This window comes from Pristiophorus japonicus, chromosome 4 (genome assembly GCF_044704955.1).
Source record: "Pristiophorus japonicus isolate sPriJap1 chromosome 4, sPriJap1.hap1, whole genome shotgun sequence".
NCBI classification, from domain to species: Eukaryota; Metazoa; Chordata; class Chondrichthyes; family Pristiophoridae; genus Pristiophorus; species Pristiophorus japonicus.
Genome location: NC_091980.1, coordinates 267,709,129 through 267,722,215, shown reverse-complemented (window position 1 = coordinate 267,722,215; position 13,087 = coordinate 267,709,129). Strand labels below are relative to the sequence as shown.

The 13,087-nt window shown below is 42.3% G+C and overlaps 1 protein-coding gene across 1 annotated transcript in view; it reads right to left on the bottom strand.

The window, feature by feature from the left end:
* Positions 1-2,421: 2,421 nt before the first annotated feature.
* The window catches only part of LOC139262778 (tyrosine-protein phosphatase non-receptor type 21-like), a 93,274-nt gene continuing 82,608 nt past the window's right edge, over positions 2,422-13,087 (bottom strand). The window contains exons 16-18 of the mRNA XM_070877929.1: positions 10,159-10,300; positions 9,803-9,846; positions 2,422-4,577 (exon numbers count right to left, since the gene is read on the bottom strand). Coding sequence (XP_070734030.1) covers positions 4,449-4,577; positions 9,803-9,846; positions 10,159-10,300 — 315 coding nt within the window. The 3' untranslated portion in view covers positions 2,422-4,448. The remainder of the gene's footprint in view (positions 4,578-9,802; positions 9,847-10,158; positions 10,301-13,087) is intronic.

Below are 13,087 nucleotides of genomic sequence, written 5' to 3'. Positions count from 1 at the left end.
ATCCTGGGAAATTGTGCACATTCCACATCCTAAGAGTGCAGGATTTACTTTCAGCTACTGAAATCATCTCTCTGGGCAAAAATATCAAAGTTCCTGTCCAGGCATCAAATAAACACTAATGAAGGTATTAAAAGACATAAAAATAAATGCAACACATTGTGAAATATATATTTTTATTTTGTTTATAACCTTATTTTTGACATTAGAAAGTTACAAAAAAATGGCAATTGATTTTTCAAAAAGCAAGTCAAGGTGGTTTCATTGGTTCATCAACAAACTATGGTGAAATGTTCACAGGTTTGAACAGGATTTCCCATTATTAAATGTTGAGATGTTTAGGTAGCATTTTCCAATGACATATTAATGTATGGGTTTTCTTTTATTAATGTGTGACACAGTAAATAAAGTTAGTATGTACAGGAAATAGTTCCTGTGATGTTACTCAGTAATGGGGTGTTACATGAAGTAGTATTTCCATGGGCATAGATTTATCAGCATTGGGGGCAGCCCTAGTATCTGGGAGTAATGGGAAGGAGCACAGGATTTGACAGTATTGAGTTGTAAATCACAGGGTGCAGTAATATTTTGGGGGTGCGCCCCAGGGAGGGGGAAGATTCTAGGAACTTATCGCATTGAGGAGGGGGATCTCAGAGTCATGGAAGACTGTCTAATGTTGTGAGCACAAATGGGAACTTCAGGAATCTAGAAGTGAGAAGTCTGTGGTTTTGGAGAGGGGGGAGAAAAGAGATGGGGAGATGGTCGTAGTCCTAGGATACAAGAAGGTTGGAGAGGGGGATTTGGAATATGGGAGTCTGGCAGTAGTTGGGAGGGGAGCAGAGTCCAACAGTATTGTAGAGAACGGGGCGTGGAACATAAAAGGGCCCAAGTTATCACTAGTCCTTTTCAAATCATTAGGCTCTAAAGCTCCACCGCGTGCCCACCCATTAAGCGGCCCACAACTCATATTGCACCGGAAAGTATCCCTTCACCAATTTCCCCCTTCTCAGCCAGATCCTGTCTATGTTCCTGCTCAAAGCACTTGAGCTGAAAGTTTTGGTTTCTTAAAATTAAAGTTCAGTAAATCAAAGGGCGGGGGGGGTGCACAATTTCCTAATATACATTCCTGGCAAGTGCTTGGCAAGCAGAAACAGAAGATTCAGTGCACCATTAGTGAGTTTGTCGACTTATATGGCTTTAAGTATTTTAGAAGGTAGCTTTTGTCTATTTATTAAAGGTTTACTCTTTACGCAGTTTCCATCCAAAATATTATTTTACACATTAGAAATTTCAGTTACTTAAGAAAAAAGTAGCACTAAACCATGACAAATATTTACATATTTAGATAGTTGTCTTCAGTGTTAAATGTAAACATTAAAATTTGTGATAAAGGAGTAAGGGACACCATATGCAAGATTTTAAAATATATCATACATTTTATCCCCATCAGACATCTGGCATGATACCTTTCTTTACGTAAATTTTTGCAGTTAATTGGCTCATATTTATTATTAAACTGTGAATCATAACTGAAAAGGTAAGACATGTACCAATCTAATACAATGGTAGTGGGTAAGCAAACTTCTAATGAGGAATTAAGAACATAAAAACAATTAAAGAATGAGCAGTTAATAAATAAAAGAAAGGAAACAGGAAACAAATCAAATTACAACTATTTTGAAAAAAAAATGTTTGGATGCAATTTACCCACTATTTTGATTTCTCCACCAAATTTAAGCATTTACTGGGAGTAAGGTTTGTAACATAATGACAGACAAAATCCAAAATTTATTATTAAATTATTAAAACGATCTATATAGTAACATTTTCTACATTTGAAAGGCCTGTAACAATGTTTATCATCCAAGGCCTGTCGATGTGAGATGCCCAAGTCTTGGATTTATATAGCCTCACTATTAGCTGAAGAAAGTCAAGTCAGCAGACTACAATTCCCAGCATACACCTGTGCAGTCAACTGGTAGCACAATTCAACACTGACAGCAGGAACGTTTGCAAGACTGATCCCTCCTCTATGCTGGTTAACTATTAAAACTTCCATGGAAACCACTTTTTTGACAGTGTAAATAATTATATTTTTGTATAAACATCAAGAAAGGAAAGCATGGCCTCTTCAATTTTTGCTGAGGTAATATTCCTGGAACAAATGTAGGAACAACATTCATGGGGTTGTTCATGTTACATGTATGATCATTAAACATACCACATTTCAAAGTAGAAGACTTGTCATTTTGAAATGTATTTTGTATTTTGAGTGTACTTTAAAAAAATCGAGAATGTAAAGGTTGCAAGTTCTGGAAAGGCTATCATTTATTCAAGCTTGGAGAAAGTTTCTGAAAATGTTATAAACAAAACATTTTAACCAAATCGAAGATATTTGGTCAAGAAGGAAAAATACAAATAAGAAAAGATTAAAACAAAAGTTTTACTTATTTCTTGAACTTCACCATAAAAAGCCACATTCTAAACAGATGCTTCAGTCAAACAATGCAGAGATTTATTTATGCGAGAGTTTGTGCATTTATTTGTGCATGTGTCGGCAGTGGATAAGGAAACGTGGTTTACTTATTTTCCACGAACCAATCAAACAATCTTTCATCCTGGGGAGATCTCTTTCACTGGGGATGTAAGAGATGGGTGGATTAACAACAGTACACTCTACCACATCATGAGCAACACCACAGGAGCTCTTCTAGTAATACATGAGAAAACAAAATCCATAACTTTTACTAAACATTGTATGCCACATTTGTAAAGCCATAATCAATGTACAAGTCACACAACACCCGATCTAAAAAGAACACCGTAAAAAAATGATATGGCATTAATATTGACTAACATACAAAAGCACAAATGCATGCACTCAGGTAATCTTCATGAAGTAGAATCCTATCCAATTCATTTTAGAATATGATGTGATCTACTTAATTTATATATACAAAAAATGTTTTACAGATTGTCCTTCATACTCCCATGATTGACTATATTGTCCCGTAAAGGAAGTGAACTTCTAATCATCATAAACTCCTTTTCTCATAACTACTGAATCACTGAGTTGAGGTGAATACAGGTAGATCAGAGTCAGAGGAGATTTATAAAAATGCTTTTACACAAGCTTTAAAAGGAACAATATGGACACTGTGCAGGAATCCTTCACTTTTACACTTTTTGTAAACTCAAGTCACTTAGCAGCAGTCTTCCAATTCGTAGTTTATGTTTGAAGTGCTTCACTGCAGAATTATATTACACTGAAAGAGTCACACAAAAGCCAGTTGTGTGCAGACTATCTCTACTACTTTTATCAATTATTAATGCTAAAATATTCATTACATTTAAACCTATTATGAACAAAAAGTAACTCAAATATATAAGATTAGTTCTAACACAATTAGAATAGAAATCTGAACAAGAATAGCTTACTTTGCTTTTAGTGAGCAATCACGTAACTTATTAGGTTTTCAATGATTTATCCAGTATGTTAATTAAACTATACAAACCAGACATTTTACTGAATAGATACTTATGTCTAACTGAACAGTTGTCTATTTAAAAATATAAATAGGTTTGGTTTATTCCATATCGTTCAGCAGAAAGTGAAACTTACAACTTTCATTACTTCTGTAAACTGTGATACAATATAAACCTAAAAAAAATTAAGATTCATCAACTATTTTACACACTAATTCCAATTCTAGAAGTATTAATTTTAACAAAAAAAACACCTTCATTTACATCAGTTCAATCTTATTCCCTAAATCTCACATCCATTCATCATTCTGTTTGCACATACTCATTTCCTCCCACTAATGAAAAGTAACAGCCATCATCACTCTCATCACATTTTCATTAAACTAAAATACTTTCACACCAAAACTTAAAACTGATTATGCACCAAGTATGGTGGATCCATGTTTGTCGTACTATGACTTTCTTGGTTACAATAATGTTCATCACAGGGCAAGAAATGATGGTTAAACATTACTTATCAACTACTTTCCAATCCATACAACTGGAAATTCTCACTCAAATTTACATAGATAAACCGCAATAAGATAGGTTTCAATTTTTTCATATTACCGAAATAAACACATTTTCTTCATTAAGTTTCCCACCATGTGAAGCATAGTGCCTATTCTAATATAGTTTAAAAAAAATCAGAGGTAACAGAACAGTGGAATATATGTACTTTTCCATTAGATATGCTGCTGCTTTAGTCAACTTCACATGTCCTCTTATACACAGTTCTTTGAAGCAAGTTTATTCTTTCTTCTCCTCCCCTAAAGGGGCTAGAGAAACTTTTCCATCATTTAAATTAATTCTGCAATCAGCTGTTTTGCTTGCAAAATTGCAGCACAGAATCATAGAATGGTTACAGTACAGAAGGAGGCCATTTGGATTGTTGAGCCATGCCGGCATACAGTGAACACAAGGTTTTAAATCAGCCTAGAACTTCTCAGGAAATGAATGAGCACTTTGTAGACAAAGATATATTGTGCAATTGTCTGCACCATTAACATCCGTTGTTGTCTGAGCAGGTTCAATACAGTAGTAATATCCAGAATCTGTGGAATAAAAAGTTGGATACATTTATATGTATATATATCACACTGATTAAATTCATCTTTTATATCAATACAGATTATTACTGCAGAATGGACTTCCTAAAAAAAATTGAACTGATCTTTACCAATTGATACAGAAAGTGCAAAAGGATATTAATGACCGTTTTAGAATATTTAGACATAAGCAAATACAAACAAGGAAAGACTATTTATGTGTATCTTACCCAGACCACGTATAATGTACTCTTATTAATAATAAATAAAAACAGAAAATGCTGGAAATGCTCAGCAGGTTAGCCAGCATCTGCGGAGAGAGAGAAGCAGAGTTAACGTTTCAGGTTGATGTCCTTTCATCAGAACTGGAAAAAGTTAGAGACGCAACAAGTTTTATGCAAATACAGGGGCAAGGAAAGTGGGGGTGGGGCAAGGGAAGTGGGGGAGGGGCAAGGGAAGTGGGGGAGGGGCAAGGGAAGTGGGGGAGGGGCAAGGGAAGTGGGGGAGGGGCAAGGGAAGTGGGGGAGGGGCAGGGGAAGTGGGGGAGGGGCAAGGGAAGTGGGGGAGGGGCAAGGGAAGTGGGGGAGGGGCAAGGGAAGTGGGGAGGGGCAAGGGAAGTGGGGAGGGGCAAGGGAAGTGGGGGAGGGGCAAGGGAAGTGGGGGAGGGGCAAGGGAAGTGGGGGAGGGGCAAGGGAAGTGGGGGAGGGGCAAGGGAAGTGGGGGAGGGGCAAGGGAAGTGGGGGAGGGGCAAGGGAAGTGGGGGAGGGGCAAGGGAAGTGGGGGAGGGGCAAGGAAAGTGGGGGGAGGGGCAAGGGAAGTGGGGAGGGGCAAGGGAAGTGGGGGAGGGGCAAGGGAAGTGGGGGAGGGGCAAGGGAAGTGGGGGGAGGGGCAAGGAAAGTGGGGGGAGGGGCAAGGGAAGTGGGGAGGGGCAAGGGAAGTGGGGAGGGGCAAGGGAAGTGGGGAGGGGCAAGGGAAGTGGGGAGGGGCAAGGGAAGTGGGGGGAGGGGCAAGGGAAGTGGGGGGAGGGGCAAGGGAAGTGGGGGAGGGGCAAGGGAAGTGGGGGAGGGGCAAGGGAAGTGGGGGAGGGGCAAGGGAAGTGGGGGAGGGGCAAGGGAAGTGGGGGAGGGGCAAGGGAAGTGGGGGAGGGGCAAGGAAAGTGGGGGGAGGGGCAAGGAAAGTGGGGGGAGGGGCAAGGAAAGTGGGGGGAGGGGCAAGGAAAGTGGGGGGAGGGGCAAGGCAAGTGGGGGGAGGGGCAAGGCAAGTGGGGGGAGGGGCAAGGAAAGTGGGGGGAGGGGCAAGGAAAGTGGGGGGAGGGGCAAGGAAAGTGGGGGGAGGGGCAAGGAAAGTGGGGGAGGGGCAAGGAAAGTGGGGGAGGGGCAAGGAAAGTGGGGGAGGGGCAAGGAAAGTGGGGGAGGGGCAAGGAAAGTGGGGGAGGGGCAAGGAAAGTGGGGGAGGGGCAAGGAAAGTGGGGGAGGGGCAAGGAAAAACAAAAGGTCTGTAATAGGGTGGAAGGCAGGAGAGATTAAATGACAAATGGGATGATTGTACAAAGCAAAAAGAGATGGTAATGGGACAAGTAAAGAAACAAAAGATGGGTCTAAAAGTGTAAATGGGAAAGGCAAAATCATCAACAGCTGTCATCTGAAAAAAATAAGGACAGAGGTTATGGTCTAAAATTGTTGAACTCGATGTTGAGTCCAGAAGGCTGTAAAGTGCCTAATCGAAAGATGAGGTGCTGTTCCTCGAGCTTATGTTGAGCTTTGTTGGAACAGTGTAAGATGCTGAGGACAGAGAGGTCAGAGTGGGACTACAGCAGAGAATTGAAGTGACGGGCGATCGGAAGCTCAGCGTCACGCTTGTGGACTGAACGGAGGTGTTCCGCAAAGTGGTCACACAATCTGCGTTTGGTCTCCGCAATGTAGAACAGACCGCATCATGAGCAGCGAATACATTATGCTAAACTGCAAGACGAACATGTAAATCACTGTTTCACCTGGAAGGCGTGTTTGTGGCCCTGGACAATGGGAAGAAAGGAAGAGCAGGTGGTGCATCTCCAGCGCTTACATGGGAAGGTGCCATGGGAAATGGAGGTGGTGATTCAGGAGTGGACCAGGGTGTAGCGGAGGGAGCAGTCCCTTAAGAATGCGCAAAGGGGAGAAGATGTGTTTGATGGTGGGGTTACGTTGGTGGTGGCAGAAATGTCGGATGATAATCCGTTGAATGTGGAGCCTGGTGGGGTCAAAAGTGAGGACAAGGGGAACCCTATCATGGTCTGGGAGGGAGGGGAAGGGGTGAGAGCAGAAATGCAGGAAATGGAACGGACACGGTTGAGGGCCATGCCAACCACGGTAAAGGGAATCCTCGGTTGAGGAAAAAGGAAAGACATATTGGAAGCATTAGTATGGAAGGTGGCATCGACAGAACAGATGCGACGGAGAAACTGAGAGAATGGAATAGAGTTCTTACAGGAAGTGGGTAGGGGGGGAAATGTAGTCCAGGTAGCTGTGGGAGTCAGTGGGCTTATAGTGGATGTTTGCCAATAGCCTATCCCTAAAAATGGAGACAGATAAGTCGAGGAAGGGAATGGAAGAGTTAGAGATGGACCATGTGAAGATGAAGGTGAGGGAAGGGTGGAAATTGGGAGCAAAATCCATTACCATCTTCTTTTTCTGTGTACAATCATACCTTTTATCATTTAATCACTCCTGCCTTCCACCCTATCACAGAACTTCCCTTTCGTTCTTTCCTTCCCTCCCACCTTTCCCTGCCCCTGCACTTGCTTATAAATTTGTTACATCTGTAACTTTTTCCAGTTCTGACAAAAGGTCATCGATCTGACATGTTAAATCAGTTTCCCTCTCCACAGATGCTACCTGACAAGGAGTATTTCCAGCATTTTCTGTTTTTATTAAAAATTTCAACGGCATCCGCAGTATTTTACTTTTGTGCTCATATTTCATTACCTGAGGCAGAATCTTACAGAACTGCTCCGTGATGCTCAAAGTGGAGTATAAGCAAAAAGCCAAATGCCTATTTCAGGCACAGGCCCAGGAAGCATCTTTTGATGACTATATCAAAATGGTGAGCAGCACAGATCTGGCTCAGAATGTGCGCACACATGCCCCAGCCATATTGGGTGCTTTGGCACCTGTTTTACTCCTGTAAAATGGGTGCAGTGTCATCAAATTTCTAGGCCGCTTTCAGACAAGGGTGCTGATAACGTGTAACAAATGAAGTTTCTGTACTCAGCATTTAAGATTACGAAAACAATACCAATTATATATGAAAACTAGGTAGTGGTCCTACGTTGCCTGTGGTTGGCACTGAACACAACATTATGTGACTAATTGATTAAAATGGGGCACCACCTAACAATGCAGGACAGCTCTTTACTTAACCCTCATAAATCCCAATATATCCAGTTCAGGAAAAAAAGATCACAATCCGGGTGTCCAATACATGCGGAAGCAAACAAAACAAACTTTTAAAATATCAAAATCATCAGCTGTTGCACATCATGGAAAAGGAGAGCAAAAATGTGAATGTCGGCGATTAGTTTACTACCGGCAGATAAACTGAAAAATATATACACAGGTAAGTGAGTGGAAGCATAAAATTGTCCAAGAAATAATGCACTAACATTAAACTCACAGTGACACACAATGAGTAAAGAAGAATGTTGGAAAATTAAGCAGAGGGGGCGATGAAACAAATGACATGCCTGAACCTTCCTCCTAGATAAGGGAGTTGAAGAACCGTACACCCGCAATGCCAAATCATTGTGCAGTACCAAGGAAAATGGTAAGCTGAGTGCAGATACCCAGAACCTGATACACTCCAGATATTATTCTCTAACTCCACTGACCATTAAACAACTAACGGGAGGAGGAGGCTCCATGAATATCCCCATGCTCTATGATGGCGGAGCCCAGCACGTGCGTGCAAAAGACAAGGCTGAAGCGTTTGGAACCTTCTTCAGCCAGATCCATATCGGCCTTCTTCTGAGGACCCCACCATCACAGAAGCCAGTCTTCAGCCAATTCGATTCACTCCACGTGATATCAAGAAACAGCTGAGCGCATTGGATACAGCAAAGGCTATGGGCCCCGACAACATTAAAGCTGTCGTGCTGAAGACTTGTGCTTCAGAACCAGCTGCATTTCTAGTCAAGCTTTTCCAGTACAACTACAACACTGGCATCTATCAGACAATGTGGAAAACTGCCCAGGTATATCCTGTCCACAAAAAGCAGGACAAATCCAATCCGGCCAATTACTGCCCTACCAGTCTACTCTCAATCATCAGCAAAGTGATGGACGGTGTCATCGACAGTGCTATCAAACAGCACGTACTCACCAATAACCTGCTCACCGATGCCCAGTTTGGGTTCCGCCAGGACCACTCGGCTCCAGGCCTCATTACAGCCTTGGTCCAAACATGGACAAAGGAGCTGAGGTGAGAGTGACTGTCCTTGACAACAAGGCACCCTAATAAAATTGAAGTCAATGGGAAAACTCTCCACTGGCTGGAGTCATACCCAGCACAAAGGAAGATGGTTGTGCTGGTTGGAAGTCAATCATCACAGCCCCAGAACATCGCTGCAGGAGTTCCTCATGGCAGTGACCTAGGCACAACCAGCTTTAGATGCTTCATCAATGACCTTTCCTCCATCATAAGGTCAGGAATGGGGATTTTCAGTGCCATTCACAACTCTTCAGATAATGGAGCAGACCATGCTCGCATGCAATAAGACCTGGACAACATTCAGGCTTGGTCTGATAAGTGGCATTCGTGCTACACAAGTGTCAGGCAATGACTATCTCCAATAAGCAAGAGTCTAACCATCGTCCCTTGACATTCAACGGTATTACCATTGCCGAATCCCCCACCATCAACATCCTGGTATTACCATTGACCGGAAACCTAACTGGACCAGCCACATAAATACTGTGGCAACAAAAGCAGGTCAGAGGCTGCGGCAAGTGTCTCACCTCCTGACTCCCCGAAGCCTTTCCACCATCTACAAGGCACAAGTTAGGAGTGTGATGGAATACTCTCCACTTGCCTTGATGAATGCAGCTCCAACAACACTCAAGAAGCTCAACACCATCCAGGACAAAGCAGCCACTTGTTTGGCACCCCATCCACCACCTTCAACATTCACTCCCTCCATCACCGGCATACCGTGGTTGCAGTGTGTACCATCTACAAGTTGCACTGCAGAAACTCACTAAAGCTTCTTTGGCAGCACCTCCAAACCCACGACCTCTGTCACCTAGAAGGACAAGGGCAGCAGGCATATGGGAACACAATCATCTCCATGTTGCCCTACAAGTCACACACCACCCTGACTTGGAAGTATATCGCCGTTCTTTCATCGTCGCTGGGTCGAAATCCTGGTATTCCCTCCCTAACAGCAATGTGGGAGTACCTTCACCACATGGATTGCAGCAGTTCAAGAAGGTGGCTCACCACCACCTTCTCAAGGGCAACTAGAGATGGGCAATAAATGCCAGCCTTGTCAGTGACGCCCACATCCTGTGAACAAATAATTAAAAAAAAGTAACCTCCACCCCACTAAGCAGACTTTGCATAGTATGCTGCTTTTCAAGAGCCAGGGTTCCAGACATCAGGAACGAATACAAAAAGTTCTGGACTGGGAGGTCGAGCAGCAAAAATTTGTGGTTCACATGGGAACCAATGACATAGATAGTAGTAAGTTTGAGATGCTGCAAAGTGATTTCAAGGAATTAAATTCAAGATTGAGGAGCAGAATCTCCAGGATAGTAATCCCTGGAATACTCCTAGAGCCACACATTGCACTAGAAATGGAAAGAAAGATTAGGATGGTCTGGATTGATGACTGGATGGATCATGCAGAAGGGAGGGAGGGTTTCATATTTATGGGACACTGAGGCCATTTTTGGAGCCAGGGAAGGTCGTGCAAACGGGATGGCCCTCACTTAAACTGGAGAAGAACCTATATACTTGCGAAAAGGGTAAATAGAGCAGTGGAGAAAGATTTAAAATAGTTATGGGGTTGTGAAGGGAAATCTGCACAGTTTGTCAAAAAATGTGAGAAAAAGACCAGCAGGAAATATGGTTGGGTGCGAACAGTTGCCCAAATAAAGGTTACAAACATGAATACATGTAGCACAAGAAATAAAACAAGCAAGTTAAAAGCACAAATTCAGATTAAAGGGTATGATGTAGTAGCCATTACAGGTACCTGGCTACAAACGGAGTACAGTTGGGAGCGAAATATTCCAGGTTATAGGATATTTAGAAAGAATATGGAAATTGGGAAAGCAGGAGAGAGTAGCAATATTGATCAGACATAATTACCACAGTAGAAAGAAGGGATTTCAGTAAGAGTGATCCTGCAGTGGAAACACTATGGATCAGCAAACGGTGCAAGACACTGGTAAGAATCCTGATAGAAGAGATGTAGTGGGGACATGTACAAATGCGGAGATCAGGGAAGCAAAGTCAATGTGGCTATAACGGGAGATAATAGAAGATTTTAATTTTCACCTAGAAGATTTTAATTTTCACCTAGACTGTGAGAAGCAGAACAAAATTAATAAAAATGTATTCTAGTATGTTTTCTGGGGAATTTCCAGAACAATATGCTTTAGAACCGACAAGGAAACAGGCCGTGTTATATTTCGTGATGAGTGACGAACCAGAATTAGTTATCAGAAATAGTGCAACTCGCAAATAGTGACCATAATATAATTGATTCTGATGTCATGTTTGAAAGTAAGAAGGGTCATAAACCAAGGTTATAAATTTAAGTAAGGCAAACTTCGAAGGGATGAGACATAGATTGCCCGCAGTAAACTGGCTGAACTGTTAATGGATACAACTACAAACAGTATTTGTGTAGTTAAGCAACTATGGTCAACAAATGAGGTAATAAGACAGTATCAAGCAAAAAGAAAAGGCTTACACAAATGCAAGGAAAAATGGAATCCGTCAGACTGCGAGAGCTATAAAAAGCAACAAAGGGATACAAAAAAGTAAGAAGTGCAAAAAGGAATAAATGCAAAAAATTGCAACAGGCTAACAGCAAAAAAAAAGTATAAATATATTGAGAGAGAGCAATAAAGAGGAATGCGGTCTTATTGAAAGCAGATGCAGACAAGACTATTATGGACAATAAGGAAATGGCAGACTTGTTGAATGAGTACTTTGTATCTATTTTCACTATGGAGGAATAGGGCAAAATACCAGCGGTTACAAAGGGACCAAAAAATAAGGCGTGGGGAGGAACTTAGTGGATTTAAAGTGTTTAAAAATGGTAACAGAGAAAATAATCGAACTTAAGATAGACAAATCTCCAGGATGAGATGGTTTCATAGAAACATAGAAAAATAGGTGCAGGAGCAGGCCATTTGGCGCTTCGAGCCTGCACCACCATTCAATATGATCATGGCTGATCATGCAACTTCGGTACCCCACTCCGACCTTCTCTCCATACCCCCTGATCCCTTTAGCCGTAAGGGTGACATCTAACTCCCTTTTGAATATATCGAACAAACTGGACTCAACAACTTTCTGTGGTAGAGAATTCCATAGGTTCACAATTCTCTGGGTGAAAACATTTCTCCTCATCTTGGTCCTATATGGCTTACCCCTTATCCTTAAACTCTGACCCCCGGTTCTGAACTTCCCCAACATCGCGAACATTCTTCCTGCATCCAACCTGTCCAATCCCGTCAGAATTTTATATGTTTCTATGAGATCCACTCTCATTCTTCTAAATTCCAGTGAATATAAGCCTAGTCGATTCAGTCTTTCTGCATATGTCAGTCTTGCCATCCCGGAAATCACTCTGGTGAACCTTCGCTGCAGTCCCTCAATAGCAAGAATTTCCTTCCTCAGATTAGGAGACCAAAACTGTACACAATACTCAAGGTGTGGTCTCACCAAAGTCCTGTACAACTGCAGCAAGACCTCTCTGCTCCTATACTCAAATCCTCTCGCTATGAAGGCCAACATGCCATTTGTTTTCTTTACTGCCTGCTGTATCTGCATGTCTTCTTTCAATGACTGATGTACCATGACACCCAGGTCTTGTTGCACCTCCCCTTTTACTAATCTGACACCATTCAGATAATCTGCCTTCCTGTTTTTGCCACCAAAGTGGATAACCTCACACTTATCCACATTATACTGCATCTGCCATGCATTTGCCCACTCACCTAACCTGTCCAAGTCACCCTGCAGCCTCTTAGCATCCTCCTCACAGCTCACACTGCCACCCAACTTAGTGTCATCTGCAAACTTGGAGATACTACATTCAATTCCTTCGTCTAAATCATTAATATATATATTGTAAATAGCTGGGGTCTCAGCACTGAACCTTGCGGTACCCAACTAGTCAGTGCCTGCCATTCTGAAAAGGACCCGTTTATTCCCACTCTTTGCTTCCTGTCTGCCAAACGGTTCTCTATCCACATCAATACATTACCCCCAATCCCATGTGCCTTAATTTTGCACACTAATCTCCC